This window comes from Carcharodon carcharias, chromosome 35 (assembly GCF_017639515.1).
Source record: "Carcharodon carcharias isolate sCarCar2 chromosome 35, sCarCar2.pri, whole genome shotgun sequence".
Classification (NCBI taxonomy): domain Eukaryota; kingdom Metazoa; phylum Chordata; class Chondrichthyes; order Lamniformes; family Lamnidae; genus Carcharodon; species Carcharodon carcharias.
The window spans coordinates 4,729,822-4,756,441 of NC_054501.1; the positions used below are offsets into that span (position 1 = coordinate 4,729,822).

Here is a 26,620-nt window from a genome sequence, read left to right on the forward strand (position 1 = left end):
TCCATATTGTGTAGAAAGAACACAAAGAAAACACCTTTTTCTTTTTCAGAATCAAACATGAGAATATCGTCTCTCTTCAAAAGGTGTATGAAAGTCCCAGCCACCTGTACCTGGTCATGGAACTGTGAGTAACCCAGCCACAAATGTGGTGCACAGGCCAGGGACAAAGAGAGAAGGGGAGAGAGGGAGAGGGTAAGACAGGGAGAGAGAGAGAAAAACAGAGATACAGGGAGAGAGACTGGGAGATAGAGAGAGAGAGAGAGAGGGTCAGAGAGAGATGCAGAGACTGGGAGAAAGAAAGAAAGAGAGAGAGACACAGAGATAGAGAGACAGCGAGTGAGACAGAGACAGAGACAGAGACAGAGACAGGGGTAGAGAGACAGAAGGGAGGCAGGACCAGCATCTTGGAGACAGACCGGATGTGCTGACGAAGGCAGGCTGATAATGGGCCTGCATGCCCCCTCAATTCCCCCATACCACCATGCCCACTCAATACCCCCATACCCCCTCAATGCCCCATGCCCCCTCAATTCCCCCATACCACCATGCCTACTCAATGCCCCATGCCCCCTCAATTCCCCCATACCACCATGCCCCATGCCCCCTCAATTCCCCATACCACCATGCCCCCTCAATGCCCCATGCCCCCTCAATTCCCCCATACCACCATGCCCACTCAATGCCCCCATGCCCACTCAATGCCCTATGCCCCCTCAATTCCCCCATATCACCATGCCCACTCAATGCCCTATGCCCCATCAATTCCCCCATACCACCTTGCCCACTCAATGCCCCATGACTCCTCAATTCCCCCATACCACCATGCCCCCTCAATGCCCCATGCTGCCTCAATTCCCCCATACCACAATGCCCACTCAATGCCCCATGCCCCCTCAATTCCCCATACCACCATGCCCACTCAATACCCCCATGCCCCCTCAATGCCCCCATACCCCCATGCCCACTCAATACCCCCATACCTCCTCAATGCCCCATGCCCCCTCAATGCCCCCATACCCCCATGCCCACTCAATACCCCCATACCCCCTCAATGTCCCCATGCCCCTCAATTCCCCCATACCCCCATGCCCACTCAATACCCCCATACCCCCTCAATGCCCCATGCCCCCTCAATGCCCCATGCCCACTCAACGCCCCATGCCCACTCAATGCTCCCATATTCCTTCCATACCTCCTCAGATTCTCCATTCCCCCCTCCGTGCCCCCTCATACCCTGATGCCACCTGCATGCCCCTCGTACCCCGAGGCCACTTGCAACCCCACTCCCCCGAGGCATTCCCCACTTCCATGGTGCCTGCACCCCCATGCACCCTCCATGCCCTCCCACTTACTCCCCAAGCCCCCTCTATGCCTCTCCATGTATGCTTCATAGTCACTCACTACTGGCAAGGCTCAGGATCCATGATTTCATAATGGACATTTTAAAAATTCTAAAATTCTAAGAGAGTTACATTCAAACACACTTTCTACTGAAAAATAAACTCATTCAAAAAAAAATCCATAAACTATAAAACCGCTCAAGTGTTAAACCTGTTGTAAAAACAAACAAGCCTCTATTCAGAATCCACATCAAATCCTTCAATAGCCTCTTAAAACTGTCTGTCAAATTGTGAACACAGCCCCCTGCAGAGATAAGTGGTTCTGGAGCTTTTGAAACTCATCCGAGCATTCACAATAGTCTTAGCTGTCAAAATAAACCATTGCAGTTCATGGACAATGGAGCCAATTGGAACTGCAAAAAAAGATGGCTTTTTGTTGCATACACCAGATGGCCTGTTAAACATTGCACTCCAGGAGCAGCTGTTGGTATCTTGTTTCTCTCAGTGTGAGCTGCAGAGAAGTTTTTTTTTCAACTTTAGAGGACTGTGAACATTTAAATTACTTGAGGTCATGAGACTTAGAGTTCCCAAGCACTCTTCTTCTGTCTTGAATGCATAATAGCACTTTTCTCAATGGGAAAAGTATTCTAATGTATCTCAAAACTTATACAATGCTGATCAACCTTCCTTCAGGACAGAGACCTATAATCAACCACTGCAGTAAAAACATATCTAACTAACAAGACAGCACTCAACTATTGAAACTGAAAGAGCAATATTTTTCTATTTCAAAGCCTGTCAATGAAAGAATTTCACAAGCAGGTGACTGTTTTTTTGTCAGTTCCCCACTTGGGACACGGAATCCCTCTCATAGTTCACGACTCCTCTGAGGTTCTGTGAACCATGTTTATTTACAGAGGCTGCGATGGTTTGTTTTGACAGCTGAGTCCATCATGAATGCTTGGCTGAGTTTTAAAGCTCCAGAAACACTTAGCTCAGCAGGGGACTGTGTTCACAGTTTGATTGACAGCCTTAAGAGGTTATTAAAGGATTACCTGCCTTTGATGTGGATTCTGAATGGATGTTTGCTTTTACAACAGATTGACCGTTTGAGGGGGATTTACAGCTTTTGAGTGGGTTTTTTTGAATGAGAGTTTTTTCAATAGGAAATGTATTTGAATCTAACTCTCATAGATCGTTATAATTTTTTTAAATGTCCATTTCAAAAACATGGCTACTGATCTCTGCGCTTGGTGGATGCTAGGTGATTGAAAATGGAGGATACATTAGCCCATCTCTGTTAAAATTGTGATGGGGTGGGGTAGGGGGGTTAACCTACCCACCCGCGCAATGGTGCTGGAAAAGGTGAGAGTTCTGCATCCAAGAGGGCTACCCACATCTATATCTCATACCACGGAAAATTGCCAGGAAGGGGACTGTGGGCGGAATCCTGGAATCAGGTGCAACCCACTATCGAAAAGGGTTCCTGGGTCAGCCAGACTAGGTGAACATCCAGGTCGTAGCGAGAGAGGGGGTGGGGGAGAAAGAGAGATGGGGAGGGAGGGAGAGAGCGCGTGAGAGAGAGAGAGAGAAATGAAGGGGTGACAGAGAGAGTGGGTGAGAGGGAGGAGAGAATAAGAGCGAATGAGAAAGCAGGAGAGACAGACGGGGAGGGAGTGAGTGTTCAATGTGGGGGAAAAGAGAGAGTGGGGGTGTGAGATGTAGAGGCAGAAATGTATGACGGAAAGAGAGGGAAAGAGATTCACAGAGGTAGATTGAGTTTTAGACAGACAAGCAAAAGGGTGAGAGAGAGACAGAGAGAGAGAGAGAGAGAGACAGAGAGAGAGACAGAGAGAGAGACAGAGAGAGAGACAGAGAGAGAGACAGAGAGAGACAGAAAAAGAGACAGAGAGAGAGACAGAGAGAGAGACAGAGAGAGAGACAGAGAGAGAGACAGAGAGAGAGACAGAGAGAGAGACAGAGACAGAGAGAGAGAGACAGAGAGAGAGAGACAGAGAGAGAGAGACAGAGAGAGAGAGACAGAGAGAAACAAGGACAACATCGAGGAGATATTAGGGACAAGAGACCAAAAGCTCGGCCAGAGAGGTCAGTTTTTAAGGAGCGTCTTGAAGGAGGAGGGGGAGAGAGAGAGAGAGAGAGAGTGAGGGAGGGAGAGAGGCGGTGGGGTTTAGGGAGGGAATTCCAGAGCTCAGGGCCCCCCCCCAGGCAGCTGAAGGCACGGCCGCCAATGGTGGAGCGATGGGAATCGGGGGATGGGCAAGAGGCCAGAATTGGAGGAGCGCAGAGATCTCGGAGGGTTGTAGGAGGTTACAGAGATAGGGAGGGTTGTAGGAGCTGGAGGAGGTTACAGAGATAGGGAGGGTTGTAGGGGCTGGAGGAGGTTGCAGAGAAAGGGAGGGTTGTAGGGGCTGGAGGAGGTTACAGAGATAGGGAGAGTTGTAGGGGCTGGAGGAGGTTACAGAGATAGGCAGGGCTGTTGGGGCTGGAGGAGGTTACAGAGATAGGGAGGGTTGTAGGGACTGGAGGAGGTTACAGAGAAAGGCAGGGCTGTTGGGGCTGGAGGAGGTTACAGAGATAGGGAGGGTTGTAGGGACTGGAGGAGGTTACAGAGAAAGGCAGGGCTGTTGGGGCTGGAGGAGGTTACAGAGATAGGGAGGGTTGTAGGGACTGGAGGAGGTTACAGAGAAAGGCAGGGCTGTTGGGGCTGGAGGAGGTTACAGAGATAGAGGGTATGAAGCAACTTGAACAGGAGAGTGAGAATTTTAAAATGGGGGTGTTGCTGGACTGTGTGAGTCAGTGAGTGAGAGAGGAGGGATGATGGGTTAACGGGACAGAGAGAAATAGAAGACGAGACAAATATTGAGAAAGATATAGAGATGGAGACAGAGGAGGTGGGAGGAAGGGAGACAGATAGTTGGTGCGGGGGCAAAAAGAGAGAGAAAGAGGGAGAGTAAGAGCACGCGAGAGAAAAAGAAGTAGAAATACTGTATGTATATAGAGAGAGAGAAAGAGAGAGAAAGAGGGAGAAATACTGTTTGTATAGAGAGAGAGAGAAAGAGAGAGAGGAAGAGGGAGAAATACTGTTTGTATAGAGAGAGAGAATGAAAGAGAGAGGAAGAGGGAGAAATACTGTTTGTATAGAGAGAGTGAGAGAGAGAGAGGAAGAGGGAGAAATACTGTTGCATAGAGAGAGAGAGAAAGAGAGAGAGGAAGAGGGAGAAATACACTATGCATAGAGAGAGAGAGAAAGAAAGATGGAGAGGAAGAGGGAGAAACACTGGACGTACTGAAAGAGAGCGAGAAATACTATGTACAGAGAGAGAGTGAGAGAGACAGGGATGGAGAGGGCCAGTCTGAAGTTATACTGCTCAATGCAAGTGCACACTCTCAGGGCTGCCACTTGTTCACAGGGTATCGGGTGGTGAGCTGTTTGACCGCATCATTGAGCGTGGTTTTTACACAGAAAGAGATGCCAGCAAGCTCATCCAGCAGATCCTAGATGCAGTCAACTATCTTCACCAGCTGGGCATCGTCCACAGGGACCTGAAGGTAGGCACTGCAGGGTGGCACGAGGGTGTGTGGTGGGTCGGTGGGGGTGTCTGACAGCCTTTGCTTTCAAGCTTAGCGGGGAGGGAATGTTCTGGGTTCTCTCCTGTTGAGGGGGATACCTCGCCCGTCTCCAACAAGAGAGAATCCAACCATCGCCCCTTGACATTCAACGGCATCACCATCACTGAATCCCCTACTATCAACATCCTGGGGGTTACCATTGACCAGAAACTGAACTGGACCAGCCATATAAACACTGTGGCTACAAGAGCAGGTCAGAGGCTGGGAATCCTGCGGAGAGTAACTCACCTCCTGACTCCCCAAAGCCTGTCCACCTTCTACAAGGCACAAGTCAGGAGTGTGATGGGATACTCCCCACTTGCCTGGATGAGTGCAGCTCCCACAACACTCAAGAAGCTCGACACCATCCAGGACAAAGCAGCCCCGCTTGATCGGCACCCCATCCACAAACATTCACTCCCTCCACCACCGACTGCACAGGGGCAGCAGTGTGTGTACCATCTACAAGATGCACTGCAGCAACTCGCCAAGGCTCCTTCGACAGCGCCGCCCAAACCCACCACCTCTACCACCTAGAAGGACAAGGGCAGCAGACACATGGGGAACCCCACCACCTGCAAGTTCCCCTCCGAGCCACTCACCATCCCGACATGGAAATATATCGGCCGTTCCTTCACTGTCGCTGGGTCAAAATCCTGGAACTCCCTCCCTAACAGCGCTGTGGGTGTGCCTACACCACACGGGGACTGCATCGGTTCAAGGAGGCGGCTCACCACTACCTTCTCAAGGGGGCAATTAGGGATGGGAACAAATACTGAGCCTAACCAGCGATGCCTACATAAAGAAAAAAGCTGAACAGCCAGCCAGAGGGCTGGTGTTTGAGAGCCGTGACTCTGAGGGTTCAGGGGTCCTACCCTAGCGCATCCTGAGAGGAGCGACTGATGGAGTGGGGAATGTGGGGAAATGGTTGGGGGTGGGGGGGGTGGCCGTTGAGGGAGCGATTGATTTAATGATCGCCTGTTGCTCCTCAGCCGGAGAATCTGCTGTACGCGTCTCCGTTCGATGACTCGAAAATCATGATCAGCGACTTTGGACTGTCCAAGATCGAAGAAACAGGGAGGCTGTTGTCGACGGCCTGTGGGACGCCTGGTTACGTGGGTATAAGGGCTGTCCTCCTCATTCTTGTGTAGCTGAGTCAAAATCCTTCCATTCGCTGGCCAAAATCCCCCGCTACCTAAAAATAAGATAGAACGTGCAAGGCTAGGGGCTATGGCAGGACAGTGGGACTCGGTAGAATGCTCTTTCAGAGAGCCAGTGCAGAATCGATGGGTGTCCACCTTCCCTGCCAACATTCTGCGATCCTGTGGCGTCATTCTTAATTTAACCCCTCCTTGCTCCAAGGCTTTTGAGGCCCATTGGGATTTTCAGGCCCCATTGGCCTTTGGAGGCCAAGAAAAGGACCCCGCCGCCCTCTCTCTCTCTCAGGCCCATCCATAAAACTGCCCATTCTAGAAGGAAATAAAACAAAATCTCATTTTTTGACCACGTACGTGACAGGGAAACGCCTCCCCCGGTCCGCCCCCTTCACCACCCCTCCACAAGTTTAGTAAGGTCCACAGGCCCGTTTTGCTAGCTCAGGCCATGCTGGGTTGCCATGGTTACCGGCTGCCCATCAGAGGCCGAACTGGAGCAAGTTACAGGCCAGTGTATACCAGAGTGTTTTTTTTTTAAAATACGGCAAGGGTTTCTGCCTCTGCCTTCCTTTCAGCTATTGGGTTCCAGACCCTAACCACCCTCTAGGTGGAAAGCGTTACTCCTCACTGCTCCCCTTGGATCTTCCACCAGTTGCTTTAAATCTATCCCACCGGCGACTGACCTCTCTGCACAGGGAAATAGGGCCTCCCTATCCACTCTACCCAGGCCCCTCATCGTAGGACAATAGGCCATTCGGCCCCTCGAACCTGCTCCACCATTCAACATGATCATGGACAATCCTCTATCTCATTCCGTACTCACGCTCTTTCCCCGTGCCCCTTGATGCCTTTAGAATCTAGAAATCTGTCTATTTCCTTCTTAAATATATACTCAGTGTCTTGGACTCCACAGCCTCCTGTGGTAGAGAATTCCACAGGTTCACCACCCTCTGAGTGAAGAGGTTTCTCCTTATCCCAGTCCTAAATGATCTACCCCGTATCCTGGAGACTGTGACCCCTTGTTCTAGACCCCCTCCCAGCCCAGAGGAGACATCATTCCTGCATCCGGTCTGTCTATCCCTGCCAGAATTTTATACATTTCAATGAGATCCCCTAAACTCCAGGGAATACAGGCCTAGTCGGCCCAATCTCTCCTCATACGACAATCCTGCCAACCCAGGAATCAGTCTGGTGAACCTTCGCTGCTCTCCCTCTATGGCAAGTGTATCCTTTCTTAAGTAAGGGGACCAAAACTGCACACAATACTCCAGGTGTGGTCTCACCAAGGCCCTGTCCAGCTGCAGTAAGACATCCTTGCTCCTGTACTCAGGTCCTCTCGCAATGAAGGCCAACATAACATTTGTCTTCTTAACTGCTTGCTGCACCTGCATGCTCACTTTCAGTGATCGGTGTACAAGGACACCCAGGTCCCTTTGTACATCAACATTTCCCGATCTGTCACCCTTTAAGTAATACTCTGCCATTGTGTTTTTCCCTACCAAAGCGGATAACTTCACGCTTACCCATATTATGCTGTGTCTGCCATGTTATCACTCAACCTGTCTGAGACTGCGCTTAACACCCTCCTCCCCGCTCACATTCCCGCCAAATTTCGTGTCATCGGCAAACTTGGAAATATTACCTTTGGCTCCCTCATCCAAATTGTTGACATATACTGCAAATGGCTGGGGCACTCATCGTTTTATAAACCTCAATTAAAATTTCACCCTCCCCACCCACCTCAGAACGAGGAGAGGTCCCATTATAGCCCCTCTGCTAACTCATCTATGAGATTCACCAGTCCTGGCAACAGCCTCTTTAATCCAACCCTCTCCTCCTTGTAATGTTGTATCCAAGAATACAAAATAGGATCAGGAAGAGGCCATTCAGCCTTTATTTCTTTACACTGGTCTCCTAAAGGAAGGATGTCAATGCATTGGAAGCAGTTCAGAGAAGGTTGACCAGACTAATACCAGGAATGGGTGGGTTGTCTTATGAGGGAAGGTTGGACAGGTTAGGCTTGTATCTGCTGGAGTTTAGAAGAGTGAGAGGTGACTTGATTGAAACCTTGAAGATCCTGAGGGATCTTGGACAGGGTGGATCTGGAGAGGACGTTTCCTCTTATGGGAGAATCTAGAACGAGGGGGGTCACTGTTTAAAAATAAGGGGTCACCCATTGAAGAGGGAGACGAGGAGAAATTGTTTCTCTCAGAGGGTCGAGAGTCTGTGGAACTCTCTCCCTCAAAAAGTGGTGGGAGCAGAGCCTCTGAATGTTTTTAAGACCGAAGTGGATAGATTCTTGATTAACAAGGGGGTGAAAGGTTATCGGGGGGAGGTAGGAATGTGGGGTTGAGGTTACAATCAGATCGGCCATGATCTTATTGAATGGGAGAGCAGGCTTGAGGGGCTGAGTGGCCTCTCCCTGCTCCTTGCAGGAGGCGGCCACTCAAACTTGGTTTGTTTTAAGACGGAGGTAGATAGATTCTTGTTAGGAGGGGAATTAAAGGTTGTTGGGGGCAGATGGGAACACAAATAGGGCAGCCATGATCCTACTGAATGGAGCAGGCTCGAGGGGCTGAATGGCCTCCTCCTGTTTCATATGTTTGTATGGCTGATGCGATTGTGGTCTCAACTCCTCTTTCCTGTCCCTCTCCCCCCCGGCCCCACCCCCATAACCCTCGAATCCCCTCGTCGATCAGAAATCTGTCTCTCTCGGCCTTGAATATATTCAGTGACCCGGCCCCCACTGCTCTCAGGGGGAGGGGAGAGAACTCCACAGACTGATCACCCTCTGAGACAAGAAATTCCTCCTCATCTCCGTCTTCAATGGGAGACCCCTCATTCTGATGGCAGTGGGATTAGTTTGGGATTGATACAGGGCTATCGGGAGAGAGCAGGACAGTGGGATTAGTTTGGGATTGATACAGTGCTATGGGGAGAGAGTGGGACAGTGGGATTAGTTTGGGATTGATACAGGGCTATGGGGAGAGAGTGGGATTAATTTGGGATTGATACAGGGCTATGGGGAGAGAGTGGGATTAATTTGGGATTGATACAGGGTTATGGGGAGAGAGTGGGGCAGTGGGATTAGTTTGGGATTGATACAGGGCTGTGGGGAGAGAGCGGGACATTGGGATTAGTTTGGGGATTGACACAGGGCTATGGGGAGAGAGCAGGACAATGGGATTAGTTTTGGGCTTGATACAGGGCTATGGGGAGAGAGCGGGGCAGTGGGATTAGTTTGGGATTGATACAGGGCTATGGGGAGAGAGTGGGGCAGTGGGATTAGTTTGGGGATTGATACAGGGCGATGGGGAGAGAGCGGGGCAGTGGGATTAGTTTGGGATTGATACAGGGCGATGGGGAGAGAGCGGGGCAGTAGGATTAAATTGGGATTGATACAGGGCTATGGGGAGAGAGTGGGGCAGTGGGATTAGTTTGGGGATTGATAAAGGGCTATGGAGAGAGAGTGGGACAGTGGGATTAGTTTGGGATTGATACAGGGCGATGGGGAGAAAGCGGGGCAGGGGAATTAGTTTGGGGATTGATACAGGGCTATGGGGAGAGAGCGGGGCAGTGGGATTAGTTTGGGGATTGATACAGGGCGATGGGGAGAGAGCGGGGCAGGGGGATTAGTTTGGGGGTTGACACAGGGAGATGGGGAGAGAGCGGGGCAGTGGGATTAGTTGGGATTGATACAGGGCTATGGGGAGAGAGCGGGGCAGTGGGATTAGTTTGGGATTGATACAGGGCTATGGGGAGAGAGTGGGACAGTGGGATTAGTTTGGGGATTGATACAGGGCGATGGGGAGAGAGCGGGGCAGTGGGATTAGTTGGGATTGATACAGGGCTATGGGGAGAGAGCGGGGCAGTGGGATTAGTTGGGATTGATACAGGGCGATGGGGAGACAGCGGAGCAGGGGGATTAGGCCCCTGGCTGTTGAAGGAATGGATGGTGGAGCCAAGGAAATCGGTGAGTGCTCAAGGGGCCGGAATTGGAAACTTTCCTGGGCCTCGTGCACTGTAGGTGTTTGAGCAAGTTCCAGGCCAAGGGAGGGAGGGATACAGAGAAAGACATTCACCCAAACCAGTTGTGATGTAAGCTGTTTTGCAAGTTTTCTAGAAGTTTCTCTCATTTGGACCGTATCTTTGCCCCGTCAGCTCCTGAGGTCCTGGAACAGAAACTGTATGGAAAATCTGTGGACTGCTGGTCAATCGGTATCATATCGTACATCCTGTGAGTACCTGGGCGATCGGGAACTGGGACCGGGAGGTGGAACTGTCCTCTTACATTTCAGCAACCCCTATTTACCAGCAGTCTAAAATCCCACCACCCCTCACCTCTCCACCCTCAGAGCGTCAGTGCTGAGGGAGCACCGCGCTGTCAGAGGGTCAGTGCTGAGGGAGCGCCGCGCTGTCGAAGGGTCAGTGCTGAGGGAGCGCTGCACTGTCGGAGGGTCAGTGCTGAGGGAGTGCCGCACTGTGGGAGGGTCAGCGCTGAGGAAGCGCCGCACTGTGAGAGGGTCAGCGCTGAGGGAGCTCCGCACTGTCGGAGGGTCAGTGCTGAAGGTGTGCCGCACTGTCTGAGGGTCAGTGCTGAGGGACATTGCTGGGGGCAGGGTGGATAACGTGTTCCATATATTACGACTGGGGCCACATTTCAGAAACAAAAGCACTCGATCGGCGGTGAGACTCTTTGGGATGCCCTGGGGGGGAAAAAGGCATCCGGTAAATGCTCTGTCTTTCTTTCCTTCTCCCCCACCGTGTCCAGGTTGTGCGGTTACCCACCGTTCTACCACGAGAATGACTCGGAGCTCTTCAAGCAGATCCTGAAGGCTGAGTTCGAGTTCGACTCCCCGTACTGGGACGACATCTCCGAGTCAGGTAGGTACCCCTCGAGGGTTTCAGGTGCTGGGGTGGGGGGGTGTGTGTGAGGTGAGTGGCAAATGTGGGTGGTGGGACTCCCCAAAGGCCTTTCCTCCCTCCACCCTGAGTGTTGTGGGGGGGGGAAGCTGTGTGCTATTCGACTGTGGCAGGCACACGGCCGATCCTGATCCTTTGGCATGGCCGAGGGAACGGTGCCACGGTGCTCTTGGGGCCCGCGGACTGATTCCTCCGCCAACACTCCGCCTGCCCCACCCCAGCCTAGGGGGCACTCCGATCAAGGAGAACTCTCCCCTGCCACCCCTCTTCCAGTGAAGCCCAATGCAGCCGAGCGCGGCGACACGGGCAGAAACCGGGACCTCGCTTGGGGTGGGGGGGGGGGTAAGGGAGGTGCCAGGAACGTTTCTCCTTTCCGAGGCAAACTACAATGACGAGTTTACTTGCCCCTCCCCAGCCTTGAAATGCGCCTTCTGAAGACAGCGATGGGCCAGCATCTTTCCTGGGCCCACGACTCTCGCCTCGTGCGTTCCAGCCGTGACACGGTAATGGCCCCGAGGGAACTGGCAAGTTAGGACGGTATGTGTCCCAGTGGGGCGGGGGCGGGGGAATAAAAAACAGCACCTCCCCCGACCCCCCTAGGTAGTGGAGGTCACACTGCAAGGGAGAACTATGCCCTGAGGTGTGAGCGTTGACCAGACCACATCTCAATATGTGTTCTGTTCGGTCTCCAGCAAAAGACTTCATCCGGCATCTGTTGGTGAGGGAGCCAGACAAGAGGTACACCTGTGAGGAAGCTCTGAAACACCCCTGGTAAGTGCTGAAACATGCATGTGCTCCACTGCCTTTTGCCTCAGCACACTCAGGCTCGCCCTCACCTCAGATAGAGAAGATCGTGGGTCCAAGACCCCTGTCCAGAGACTCATGCCGTGCAAAGTGATACATCCCCGGGGGCAGGAAGAGGGAGCGCGGCACAGTCAAAGGGTCAGTGCTGAGGGAGCGCCGCACTGTCGGAGGGTCAGTACTGAGGGAGCGCCGCACTGTCGGAGGGTCAGTGCTGAGGGAGCTCCGCGCTGTCGGAGGGTCAGCGCTGAGGGAGCGCCGCACTGTCGGAGGGTCAGCGCTGAGGGAGCGCCGCACTGTCGGAGGGTCAGTTCTGAGGGAGTGCCGCACTGTGGGAGGGTCAGTTCTGAGGGAGCGCCGCACTGTCGGAGGGTCAGTGCTGAGGGAGCGCCGCACTGTGGGAGGGTCAGTTCTGAGGGAGCGCCGCACTGTCAGAGGTTCGGCGCTGAGCGGGTGCCGCACTGTCGGAGGGTCGGCGCTGACGGAGGGCCGCACTGTCAGAGAGTCGGCGCCGAGGGAGAGCCGCACTGTCGGAGGGGCAGCGCCGTGCTGTCTGAGGGTCAGTGCCGAAGGAGCACCGCACTGTCGGAGGGTCAGTGCTGAGGGAGCGCCGCACTGTCGGAGGGTCAGTGCTGAGGGAGCGCCGCACTGTCGGAGGGTCAGTGCTGAGGGAGCTCCGCGCTGTCGGAGGGTCAGTGCTGAGGCAGCGCCGCACTGTCGGAGGGTCAGTGCTGAGGGAACGCCGCACGGTGGGAGGGTCAGTGCTGAGGGAGCGCCGCACTGTCGGAGGGTCAGTGCTGAGGGAGCGCTGCACTGTCGGAGGGTCAGTGCTGAGGGAGCACCGCACTGTCGGAGGGTCAGTGCTGAGGGAGCGCCGCACTGTCGGAGGGTCAGTGCTGAGGGAGCGCCACACTGTCGGAGGGTCAGTGCTGAGGGAGGGAGGCACTGTCGGAGGGTCAGTGCTGAGGGAGCGCCGCACCGTGGGAGGGTCAGTTCTGAGGGAGTGCCGCACTGTCGGAGGTTCAGCGCTGAGCGGGTGCCGCACTGTCGGAGGGTCGGCGCTGACGGAGGGTCGCACTGTCAGAGAGTCGGCGCCGAGGGAGAGCCGCACTGTCGGAGGGGCAGCGCCGCGCTGTCTGAGGGTCAGTGCTGAGGGAGCGCCGCGCTGTCGGAGGGTCAGTGCTGAGGGAGCGCCGCGCTGTCGGAGGGTCAGTGCTGAGGGAGCGCCGCACTGTCGGAGGGTCAGTGCTGAGGGAGCGCTGCACGGTCGGAGGGTCAGTGCTGAGGGAGCGCTGCACTGTCGGAGGGTCAGCGCTGAGGGAGCGCCGCACTGTCTGAGCTGCCATCACGCGGGATGAGACATTAAAACCCCAGGCCTACCCCTGCCCTCTCAGGCGGACGTCAAAGATCCCACAGCCAGTACTGGCCGAAGGGCAGCCTGGGTGGGGCGGGGGGGTTGGGGTGGGGCGGGGGGGGGGTTGGGCTGGGGTGTTCTCCACCGTCTGCTGGGGCAAAAGGTTACCCCTCGACGGAGAATCATGAAAGTGAAACAAATGGACTGGGTCCTGACCACGGTGGATGCTTGTGGGATCTTGCTGTGCGCGAATTGGCTGCTGCGTTTCCCATATTACAAGATTGACCACACTTGTTGTGTGGGGGGAGGGACCCAATCTCCTTCCTGGGCCTTGAGGAGCTTTTGGGACGTTCTGGAGTGAGGGAAGGCGATGGGCGACAGACGAGGCACCACCTGGGGCTCAAATCGCTGGACAAGTGCTTGAGAGACGGCATGCTGCCAGTCCACCATGGGGAGGGGCGTCAGTGCTGACCCCCCCCACCGACGCTCACGCAAATAGGGCAAGCAGGCTGGCTGATGTTTAACCGGCTCCACTCCCAGTCAGGGGCAGCAGTGGGGGCAAGAGGAACCTCTCCTGCCCCGCTGTCCATCGCTCAGTCACCAGGCTCTGGTCCAGGCTCCGAGTCGCACTCTGATCTTTGCCCTTTGACCCGCAGGATCGTTGGCGACACGGCCTTGGACAAGAACATTCACGAATCCTTCAGTGAACAATTCAGGAAAAACTACGCAAAGATGCAATGGAAGGTGAGGGACAGATTTTATAATGTACCCCACACCCCTCACTGTAACACTCTGATATACCCCACACCCCTCACTGTAACACTCTGATATAACCCACACCCCTCACTATAGCACTCTGATATATCCCACACCCCTCACTGTAACACTCTGATATACCCCACACCCCTCACTGTAACACTCTGATATACCCCACACCCCTCACTGTAACACTGATATACCCCACACCCCTCACTGTAAAACTGATATACACCACACCCCTCACTGTAACACTCTGATATACCCCACACCCCTCACTGCAACACTCTGATATACGCCACACCCCTCACTGTAAAACTGATATACACCACACCCCTCCCTGTAACGCTCTGATATACCCCACACCCCTCACTGTAACACTCTGATATACCCCACACCCCTCACTGTAACACTCTGATATACCCCACACCCCTCACTGTAACACTCTGATATACACCACACCCCTCACTGTAACATTCTGATATACCCCACACCCCTCACTATAGCACTCTGATATATCCCACACCCCTCACTATAACACTGATATACACCACACGCCTCCCTGTAACACTCTGATATAACCCACACCCCTCACTGTAACACTCTGATATACCCCACAACCCTCACTGTAAAACTGATATACACCACACCCCTCCCTGTAACACTCTGATATACCCCACACCCCTCACTGTAACACTCTGATATACCCCACACCCCTCACTGTAACACTCTGATATACCCCACACCCCTCACTGTAACACTCTGATATACCCCACACCCCTCACTGTAACACTCTGATATACACCACACCCCTCACTGTAACATTCTGATATACCCCACACCCCTCACTATAGCACTCTGACATATCCCACACCCCTCACTATAACACTGATATACACCACACGCCTCCCTGTAACACTCTGATATAACCCACACCCCTCACTGTAACACTCTGATATACCCGACAACCCTCACTGTAACACTCTGATATACCCCACACCCCTCACTGTAACACTCTGATATACCCCACAACCCTCACTGTAACACTCTGATATACCCCACACCCCTCACTGTAACATTCTGATATACCCCACACCCCTCACTGTAACACTCTGATATACCCCAGGCCCCTCACTGTAACACTCTGATATACACCACACCCCTCACTGTAACACTCTGATATACCCCACACACCTCACTGTAACACTGATATACCCCACACCCCTCACTGTAACACTCTGATATACTCCACACCCCTCACTGTAACACTCTGATATACTCCACACCCCTCACTGTAACACTCCGATATACTCCACACCCCTCACTGTAACACTCTGATATACTCCACACCCCTCACTGTAACACTCTGATATATCCCACACCCCCCACTGTAACACTCTGATATACACCACACCCCTCACTGTAACACTGATATACACCACACCCCACACTGTAACAATCTGATATATCCCACACCCCTCACTGTAACACTCTGATAAACACCACACCTCTCACTGTAACACTGATATATCCCACACCCCTCACTGTAACACTGATATACACCACACCCCTCACTGAAACAATCTGATATACACCACACCGCTCCCTGTAACACTGATATACACCACACCCCTCACTGTAACACTCTGATATACTCCACACCCCTCACTGTAACACTCTGATATACCTCACACCCCTCACTGTAACACTCTGATATACCTCACACCCCTCACTGTAACACTCTGATATACTCCACACCCCTCACTGTAACACTCTGATATACCTCACACCCCTCACTGTAACACTCTGATATACCTCACACCCCTCACTGTAACACTCTGATATACTCCACACCCCTCACTGTAACACTCTGATATACCCCACACCGTAACACGCTGATATACCCCACACCCCTCATTGTAGCACTCTGATATACCCCACACTCGTCACTGTAACACTGATATACCCCACACCCCTCACTGTAACACTCTGATATACTCCACACCCCTCACTGTAACTCTGATATACTCCACACCCCTCACTGTAACTCTGATATACTCCACACCCCTCACTGTAACACTCTGATATACTCCACACCCCTCACTGTAACACTCTGATATACTCCACACCCCTCACTGTAACACTCTGATATATCCCACACCCCTCACTGTAACACTCTGATATACACCACACCCCACACTGAAACAATCTGATATATCCCACACCCCTCACTGTAACACTCTGATAAACACCACACCTCTCACTGTAACACTGATATACACCACACCCCTCACTGTAACACTGATATACACCACACCCCTCACTGTAACACTGATATACACCACACCCCTCACTGTAACAATCTGATATACTCCACACCCCTCACTGTAACACTGATATACACCACACCCCTCACTGTAACAATCTGATATACAGCACACCCCTCACTGTAACACTCTGATATATCCCACACCCCTCACTGTAACACTGATATACACCACACCCCTCACTGAAAAAATCTGATATACACCACACCGCTCCCTGTAACACTGATATACACCACACCCCTCACTGTAACACTCTGATACACTCCACACCCCTCACTGTAACACTGATATACCTCACACCCCTCACTGTAACACTCTGATATACCTCACACCCCTCACTGTAACACTCTGATATACCTCACACCCCTCACTGTAACACTCTGATATACTCCACACCCCTCACTGTAACACTCTGATATACCCCACACCGTAACACGCTGATATACCCCACACCCCTCATTGTAGCACTCTGATATACCCCACACTCGTCACTGTAACACTGATATACCCCACACCCCTCACTGTAACACTCTGATATACTCCACACCCCTCACTGTAACTCTGATATACTCCACACCCCTCACTGTAACTCTGATATACTCCACACCCCTCACTGTAACACTCTGATATATCCCACACCCCTCACTGTAACACTCTGATATACACCACACCCCACACTGTAACAATCTGATATATCCCACACCCCTCACTGTAACACTCTGATAAACACCACACCTCTCACTGTAACACTGATATACACCACACCCCTCACTGTAACACTGATATACACCACACCCCTCACTGTAACACTGATATACACCACACCCCTCACTGTAACAATCTGATATACTCCACACCCCTCACTGTAACACTGATATACACCACACCCCTCACTGTAACAATCTGATATACAGCACACCCCTCACTGTAACACTCTGATATATCCCACACCCCTCACTGTAACACTGATATACACCACACCCCTCACTGAAAAAATCTGATATACACCACACCGCTCCCTGTAACACTGATATACACCACACCCCTCACTGTAACACTCTGATACACTCCACACCCCTCACTGTAACACTGATATACCTCACACCCCTCACTGTAACACTCTGATATACCTCACACCCCTCACTGTAACACTCTGATATACCTCACACCCCTCACTGTAACACTCTGATATACTCCACACCCCTCACTGTAACACTCTGATATACTCCACACCCCTCACTGTAACACTCTGATATACCTCACACCCCTCACTGTAACACTCTGATATACCTCACACCCCTCACTGTAACACTCTGATATACTCCACACCCCTCACTGTAACACTCTGATATACCTCACACCCCTCACTGTAACACTCTGATATACCCCACACCGTAACACGCTGATATACCCCACACCCCTCACTGTAGCACTCTGATATACCCCACACTCGTCACTGTAACACTGATATACCCCACACCCGTCACTGTAACATTCTGATATATCCCACACCCCTCAGTGTAACACTGATATACACCACACCCCTCACTGTAACACTGATATACTCCACACCCCTCACTGTAACACTCTGATATACTCCACACCCCTCACTGTAACACTCTGATATACTCCACACCCCTCACTGTAACACTCCGATATACTCCACACCCCTCACTGTAACACTCTGATATACTCCACACCCCTCACTGTAACACTCTGATATATCCCACACCCCCCACTGTAACACTCTGATATACCCCACACCGTAACACGCTGATATACCCCACACCCCTCATTGTAGCACTCTGATATACCCCACACTCGTCACTGTAACACTGATATACCCCACACCCCTCACTGTAACACTCTGATATACTCCACACCCCTCACTGTAACTCTGATATACTCCACACCCCTCACTGTAACACTCTGATATACCCCACACCGTAACACGCTGATATACCCCACACCCCTCATTGTAGCACTCTGATATACCCCACACTCGTCACTGTAACACTGATATACCCCACACCCCTCACTGTAACACTCTGATATACTCCACACCCCTCACTGTAACACTCTGATATACTCCACACCCCTCACTGTAACACTCCGATATACTCCACACCCCTCACTGTAACACTCTGATATACTCCACACCCCTCACTGTAACACTCTGATATATCCCACACCCCTCACTGTAACACTCTGATATACACCACACCCCACACTGTAACAATCTGATATATCCCACACCCCTCACTGTAACACTCTGATAAACACCACACCTCTCACTGTAACACTGATATACACCACACCCCTCACTGTAACACTGATATACACCACACCCCTCACTGTAACACTGATATACACCACACCCCTCACTGTAACAATCTGATATACTCCACACCCCTCACTGTAACACTGGTATACACCACACCCCTCACTGTAACAATCTGATATACAGCACACCCCTCACTGTAACACTCTGATATATCCCACACCCCTCACTGTAACACTGATATACACCACACCCCTCACTGAAAAAATCTGATATACACCACACCGCTCCCTGTAACACTGATATACACCACACCCCTCACTGTAACACTCTGATACACTCCACACCCCTCACTGTAACACTCTGATATACCTCACACCCCTCACTGTAACACTCTGATATACCTCACACCCCTCACTGTAACACTCTGATATACTCCACACCCCTCACTGTAACACTCTGATATACTCCACACCCCTCACTGTAACACTCTGATATACCTCACACCCCTCACTGTAACACTCTGATATACCTCACACCCCTCACTGTAACACTCTGATATACTCCACACCCCTCACTGTAACACTCTGATATACCTCACACCCCTCACTGTAACACTCTGATATACCCCACACCGTAACACGCTGATATACCCCACACCCCTCACTGTAGCACTCTGATATACCCCACACTCGTCACTGTAACACTGATATACCCCACACCCGTCACTGTAACATTCTGATATATCCCACACCCCTCAGTGTAACACTGATATACACCACACCCCTCACTGTAACACTGATATACTCCACACCCCTCACTGTAACACTCTGATATACTCCACACCCCTCACTGTAACACTCCGATATACTCCACACCCCTCACTGTAACACTCTGATATACTCCACACCCCTCACTGTAACACTCTGATATATCCCACACCCCCCACTGTAACACTCTGATATACACCACACCCCTCACTGTAACACTGATATACACCACACCCCACACTGTAACAATCTGATATATCCCACACCCCTCACTGTAACACTCTGATAAACACCACACCTCTCACTGTAACACTGATATACACCACCCCTCACTGTAACACTGATATACACCACACCCCTCACTGTAACAATCTGATATACAGCACACCCCTCACTGTAACACTCTGATATATCCCACACCCCTCACTGTAACACTGATATACACCACACCCCTCACTGAAACAATCTGATATACACCACACCGCTCCCTGTAACACTGATATACACCACACCCCTCACTGTAACACTCTGATATACTCCACACCCCTCACTGTAACACTCTGATATACCTCACACCCCTCACTGTAACACTCTGATATACCTCACACCCCTCACTGTAACACTCTGATATACTCCACACCCCTCACTGTAACACTCTGATATACCTCACACCCCTCACTGTAACACTCTGATATACCTCACACCCCTCACTGTAACACTCTGATATACTCCACACCCCTCACTGTAACACTCTGATATACCCCACACCGTAACACGCTGATATACCCCACACCCCTCATTGTAGCACTCTGATATACCCCACACTCGTCACTGTAACACTGATATACCCCACACCCCTCACTGTAACACTCTGATATACTCCACACCCCTCACTGTAACTCTGATATACTCCACACCCCTCACTGTAACACTCTGATATACCCCACACCGTAACACGCTGATATACCCCACACCCCTCATTGTAGCACTCTGATATACCCCACACTCGTCACTGTAACACTGATATACCCCACACCCCTCACTGTAACACTCTGATATACTCCACACCCCTCACTGTAACACTCTGATATACTCCACACCCCTCACTGTAACACTCTGATATACTCCACACCCCTCACTGTAACACTCTGATATACTCCACACCCCTCACTGTAACACTCCGATATACTCCACACCCCTCACTGTAACACTCTGATATACTCCACACCCCTCACTGTAACACTCTGATATATCCCACACCCCTCACTGTAACATTCTGATATACACCACACCCCACACTGTAACAATCTGATATATCCCACACCCCTCACTGTAACACTCTGATAAACACCACACCTCTCACTGTAACACTGATATACACCACACCCCTCACTGTAACACTGATATACACCACACCCCTCACTGTAACACTGATATACACCACACCCCTCACTGTAACAATCTGATATACTCCACACCCCTCACTGTAACACTGGTATACACCACACCCCTCACTGTAACAATCTGATATACAGCACACCCCTCACTGTAACACTCTGATATATCCCACACCCCTCACTGTAACACTGATATACACCACACCCCTCACTGAAAAAATCTGATATACACCACACCGCTCCCTGTAACACTGATATACACCACACCCCTCACTGTAACACTCTGATACACTCCACACCCCTCACTGTAACACTCTGATATACCTCACACCCCTCACTGTAACACTCTGATATACCTCACACCCCTCACTGTAACACTCTGATATACTCCACACCCCTCACTGTAACACTCTGATATACTCCACACCCCTCACTGTAACACTCTGATATACCTCACACCCCTCACTGTAACACTCTGATATACCTCACACCCCTCACTGTAACACTCTGATATACTCCACACCCCTCACTGTAACACTCTGATATACCTCACACCCCTCACTGTAACACTCTGATATACCCCACACCGTAACACGCTGATATACCCCACACCCCTCACTGTAGCACTCTGATATACCCCACACTCGTCACTGTAACACTGATATACCCCACACCCGTCACTGTAACATTCTGATATATCCCACACCCCTCAGTGTAACACTGATATACACCACACCCCTCACTGTAACACGGATATACCCCACACCCCTCACTGTAACACTGATATACCCCACACCCCTCACTGTAACACTGATATACCCCACACCCCTCACTGTAACACTGATATACCCCACACCCCTCACTGTAACACTCTGATATACCCCACACCCCTCCCTGTAACACTGATATACACCACACCCCTCCCTGTAACACTGATATACACCACACCCCTCAATGTAACAATCTGATATATCCCACACCCCTCACTGTAACACTGATATACCCCACAACCCTCACTGTAACATTGATATATCCCACACCCCTCACTGTAACACTGATATACACCGCACACCTCACTGTAACACGGATATATCTCACACCCCTCACTGTAACACTCTGATATACCCCACACCCCTCACTGTAACACTGATATACCCCACACCCCTCACTGTAACACTGATATACACCACACCCCTCAATGTAACAATCTGATATATCCCACACCACTCCCTGTAACACTGATATACCCCACACCCCTCAATGTAACATTCTGATATATCCCACACCCATCACTGTAACACTGATATACCCCACACCCCTCACTGCAACACTGATATACCCCACACCCCTCCCTGTAACACCAATATACCCCACACCTCTCCGTGTAACACTCTGATATACCCCATACCCCTCACTGTAACACTGATATACCCCACACCCCTCACTGTAACAGATATACCGCACACCCCTCATTGTAGCACTCTGATAAACCCCACACTCTTCACTGTAACACTGATATACCCCACACCACTCACTGTAACATTCTGATATATCCCACACCCCTCACTGTAACACTGATATACCCCACTTCCCTCACTGTAACACTGATATACCCCACACACCTCACTGTAACACTCTGATATACCCAACACCCCTCACTGTAACACTGATATACCCAACACCCCTCACTGTAACACTGATATACACCACACCCCTCGCTGTAACACTCTGATATACCCCACACCCCTCGCTGTAACACTCTCATATACACCACACCCCTCACTGTAACACTGATATACCCCACACACCTCACTGTAACACTCTGATATACCCCACACCCCTCCCTGTAACACTGATATACACCACACCCCTCAATGTAACAATCTGATATATCCCACACCCCTCCCTGTAACACTGATATACCCCACACCCCTCACTGTAACATTCTGATATATCCCACACCCCTCACTGTAACACTGATATACCCCACACCCCTCACACTAACACTGATATACCCCACACACCACACTGTAACACGGATATATCTCACACCCCTCACTGTAACACTCTGTTATACCCCACGCCCCTCACTGTAACACTGATATACCCCACACCCCTCACTGTAACACTGATATACCCCACACCACTCACTGTAACACTCTGATATACCCACACCCCTCCCTGTAACACTGATATACACCACACCCCTCAATGTAACAATCTGATATATCCCACACCACTCCCTGTAACACTGATATACCCCACACCCCTCAATGTAACATTCTGATATATCCCACACCCATCACTGTAACACTGATATACCCCACACCCCTCACTGCAACACTGATATACCCCACACCCCTCCCTGTAACACCAATATACCCCACACCTCTCCGTGTAACACTCTGATATACCCCACACCCCTCACTGTAACACTGATATACCCCACAACCCTCACTGTAACAGATATACCGCACACCCCTCATTGTAGCACTCTGATAAACCCCACACTCTTCACTGTAACACTGATATACCCCACACCACTCACTGTAACATTCTGATATATCCCACACCCCTCACTGTAACACTGATATACCCCACTTCCCTCACTGTAACACTGATATACCCCACACACCTCACTGTAACACTCTGATATACCCAACACCCCTCACTGTAACACTCTGATATACCCAACACCCCTCACTGTAACACTGATATACCCAACACCCCTCACTGTAACACTGATATACACCACACCCCTCGCTGTAACACTCTGATATACCCCACACCCCTCGCTGTAACACTCTGATATACACCACACCCCTCACTGTAACACTGATATACCCCACACACCTCACTGTAACACTCTGATATACCCCACACCCCTCCCTGTAACACTGATATACCCCACACCCCTCACTGTAACATTCTGATATATCCCACACCCCTCACTGTAACACTGATATACCCCACACCCCTCACAGTAACACTGATATACCCCACACACCACACTGTAACACGGATATATCTCACACCCCTCACTGTAACACTCTGATATACCCCACACCCCTCACTGTAACACTGATATACCCCACACCCCTCACTGTAACATTCTGATATATCCCACACCCATCATTGTAACACTGATATACCCCACACCCCTCAATGTAACAATCTGATATATCCCACACCCCTCCCTGTAACACTGATATACCCCACACTCCTCAATGTAACATTCTGATATATCCCACACCCATCACTGTAACACTGATATACCCCACACCCCTCACTGTAACACTGATATACCCCACACCTCTCCCTGTAACACTGATATACCCCACACCTCTCCGTGTAACACTCTGATATACCCCACACCCCTCACTGTAACACTGATATACCCCACACCCCTCACTGTAACAGATATACCCCACACCCTTCATTGTAACACTGATATACCCCACAACGCTCACTGTAACACTGATATACCTCACACCCCTCACTGTAACACTGATATACCCCACACACCTCACTGTAACACTCTGATATACCCCACACCCCTCACTGTAACACTGATATACCCCACACCCCTCACTGTAACACTCTGATATACCCCACACCCCTCGCTGTAACACTCTGATATACCCCACACCCCTCACTGTAACACTGATATACCCCACACCCCTCACTGTAACACTCTGATATACCCCACACCCCTCACTGTAACACTGATATACCCCACACCCCTCACTGTAACACTGATATACCCCACACCCCTCACTGTAACACTGATATTCCCCACACCACTCACTGTAACACTCTGATATACCCCACACCCCTCCCTGTAACACTGATATACACCACACCCCTCAATGTAACAATCTGATATATCCCACACCACTCCCTGTAACACTGATATACCCCACACCCCTCAATGTAACATTCTGATATATCCCACACCCATCACTGTAACACTGATATACACCACACCCCTCACTGCAACACTGATATACCCCACACCCCTCCCTGTAACACCAATATACCCCACACCTCTCCGTGTAACACTCTGATATACCCCACACCCCTCACTGTAACACTGATATACCCCACACCCCTCACTGTAACAGATATACCCCACACCCCTCATTGTAGCACTCTGATAAACCCCACACTCTTCACTGTAACACTGATATACCCCACACCACTCACTGTAACATTCTGATATATCCCACACCCCTCACTGTAACACTGATATACCCCACACCCCTCACTGTAACACTGATATACCCCACACACCTCACTGTAACACTCTGATATACCCAACACCCCTCACTGTAACACTGATATACACCACACCCCTCGCTGTAACACTCTGATATACCCCACACCCCTCGCTGTAACACTCTGATATACCCCACACCCCTCCCTGTAACACTGATATACACCACACCCCTCACTGTAACAATCTGAAAAATCCCACACCTCTCACTGTAACACTGATATACCCCACACCCCTCACTGTAACAATCTGATATATCCCACACCCCTCACTGCAACACTGATATACCCCACACCCCTCACAGTAACACTCTGATATACCCCACACCCCTCACTGTAACAATCTGATATACCCCACACCCCTCACTGTAACACTCTGATATACCCCACACCCCACACTGTAACACTGATATACCCCACACCCCTCACTGTAACACTGATATATCCCACACCCTCACTGTAAAACTCTGATATACCCCACATCCCTCACTTTAACAGATATACCCCACACCCCTCACTGTAACACTGATATACCCCACACCCCTCACTGTAACACTCTGATATACCCCAACACACCTCACTGTAACACTGTGATATACCCCACACCCCTCACTGTAACACTCTGATATACCCCACACCCCTCACTGTAACACTCTGATATACCCCACACCCCTCACTGTAACACTCTGGTATATCCCACACCCATCACTGTAACACTGATATATCCAATACCGCTCCCCTTGGGCAGGATATTATGTGATGAAATGCTTTGCCTCTTCCAGCGGGCATTCAATGCCACGGCCGTTGTTCGTCATATGTGCAAACTGCAGCTTGGCACCGAAAATGATGAGGCTTCGATGAGCACATAAGCCAAAGTCCAATCAGGAGAGGTAATTTTAATGTGCAGCATCAGAGTGGGGAGCTTGGCCTAAATAGCCAAGTGGTTATGGTACTGGGTTTGTAACCCCAAGATCAAGAGTTCAAATCTCACAATGGCAAACTATGAAACAATGTAACTTCATCTGAAACAGATGGAAACAGGTTTACTCAAAAGCGTATCAGAGTGGGGACCATTCAGGCGTGACTGTATTAAGCATTGAACTAGTGGTGGGTGTGAGGGTTTGCTTAGTCTTCATCCACATGCCCAAGAGAGCACATTTCAGCTCCTGAGTCCCAGCGCCCTGAGAAACCATCAGTGCCTCTGCTGAGGGAGTACCGCACTGGCGGAGGGTCGGCGCTGAGGGAGCGCCGCACTGGCGGAGGGTCGGTGCTGAGGGAGCGCCGCACTGGCGGAGGGTCGGCGCTGAGGGAGCGCCGCACTGGCGGAGGGTCGGCGCTGAGGGAGCGCCGCACTGGCGGAGGGTCGGCGCTGAGGGAGCGCCGCACTGGCGGAGGGTCGGCGCTGAGGGAGCGCCGCACTGGCGGAGGGTCAGTTTTTCAGATGAGAGGTCAAACTGAGGCCCCTGCTGGCCCTCACAGGTGGGCGTAAATAATCGCACGGCCTCTATTGGAAGAAGGGCAAGGGGAAGTCGGGAGGTGGGGATTGGGAAAGACGTCGCCCCGGGTGCACTGGGGCCCAGTGCTTCTCCCTCAACCCACACCGACGCACCAG

General features: G+C 51.1%; 1 protein-coding gene across 1 annotated transcript in view; it reads left to right on the forward strand.

Annotated features, from left to right (window-relative positions):
• The window catches only part of LOC121272762 (calcium/calmodulin-dependent protein kinase type 1-like), a 42,897-nt gene extending 17,020 nt beyond the window's left edge, over positions 1–25,877 (forward strand). Inside the window, exons 3-10 of the mRNA XM_041179543.1 lie at positions 50–124; positions 4,772–4,910; positions 5,963–6,089; positions 10,286–10,361; positions 10,896–11,008; positions 11,740–11,818; positions 13,859–13,946; positions 25,791–25,877. Coding sequence (XP_041035477.1) covers positions 50–124; positions 4,772–4,910; positions 5,963–6,089; positions 10,286–10,361; positions 10,896–11,008; positions 11,740–11,818; positions 13,859–13,946; positions 25,791–25,877 — 784 coding nt within the window. The remainder of the gene's footprint in view (positions 1–49; positions 125–4,771; positions 4,911–5,962; positions 6,090–10,285; positions 10,362–10,895; positions 11,009–11,739; positions 11,819–13,858; positions 13,947–25,790) is intronic.
• Positions 25,878–26,620: the final 743 nt, after the last annotated feature.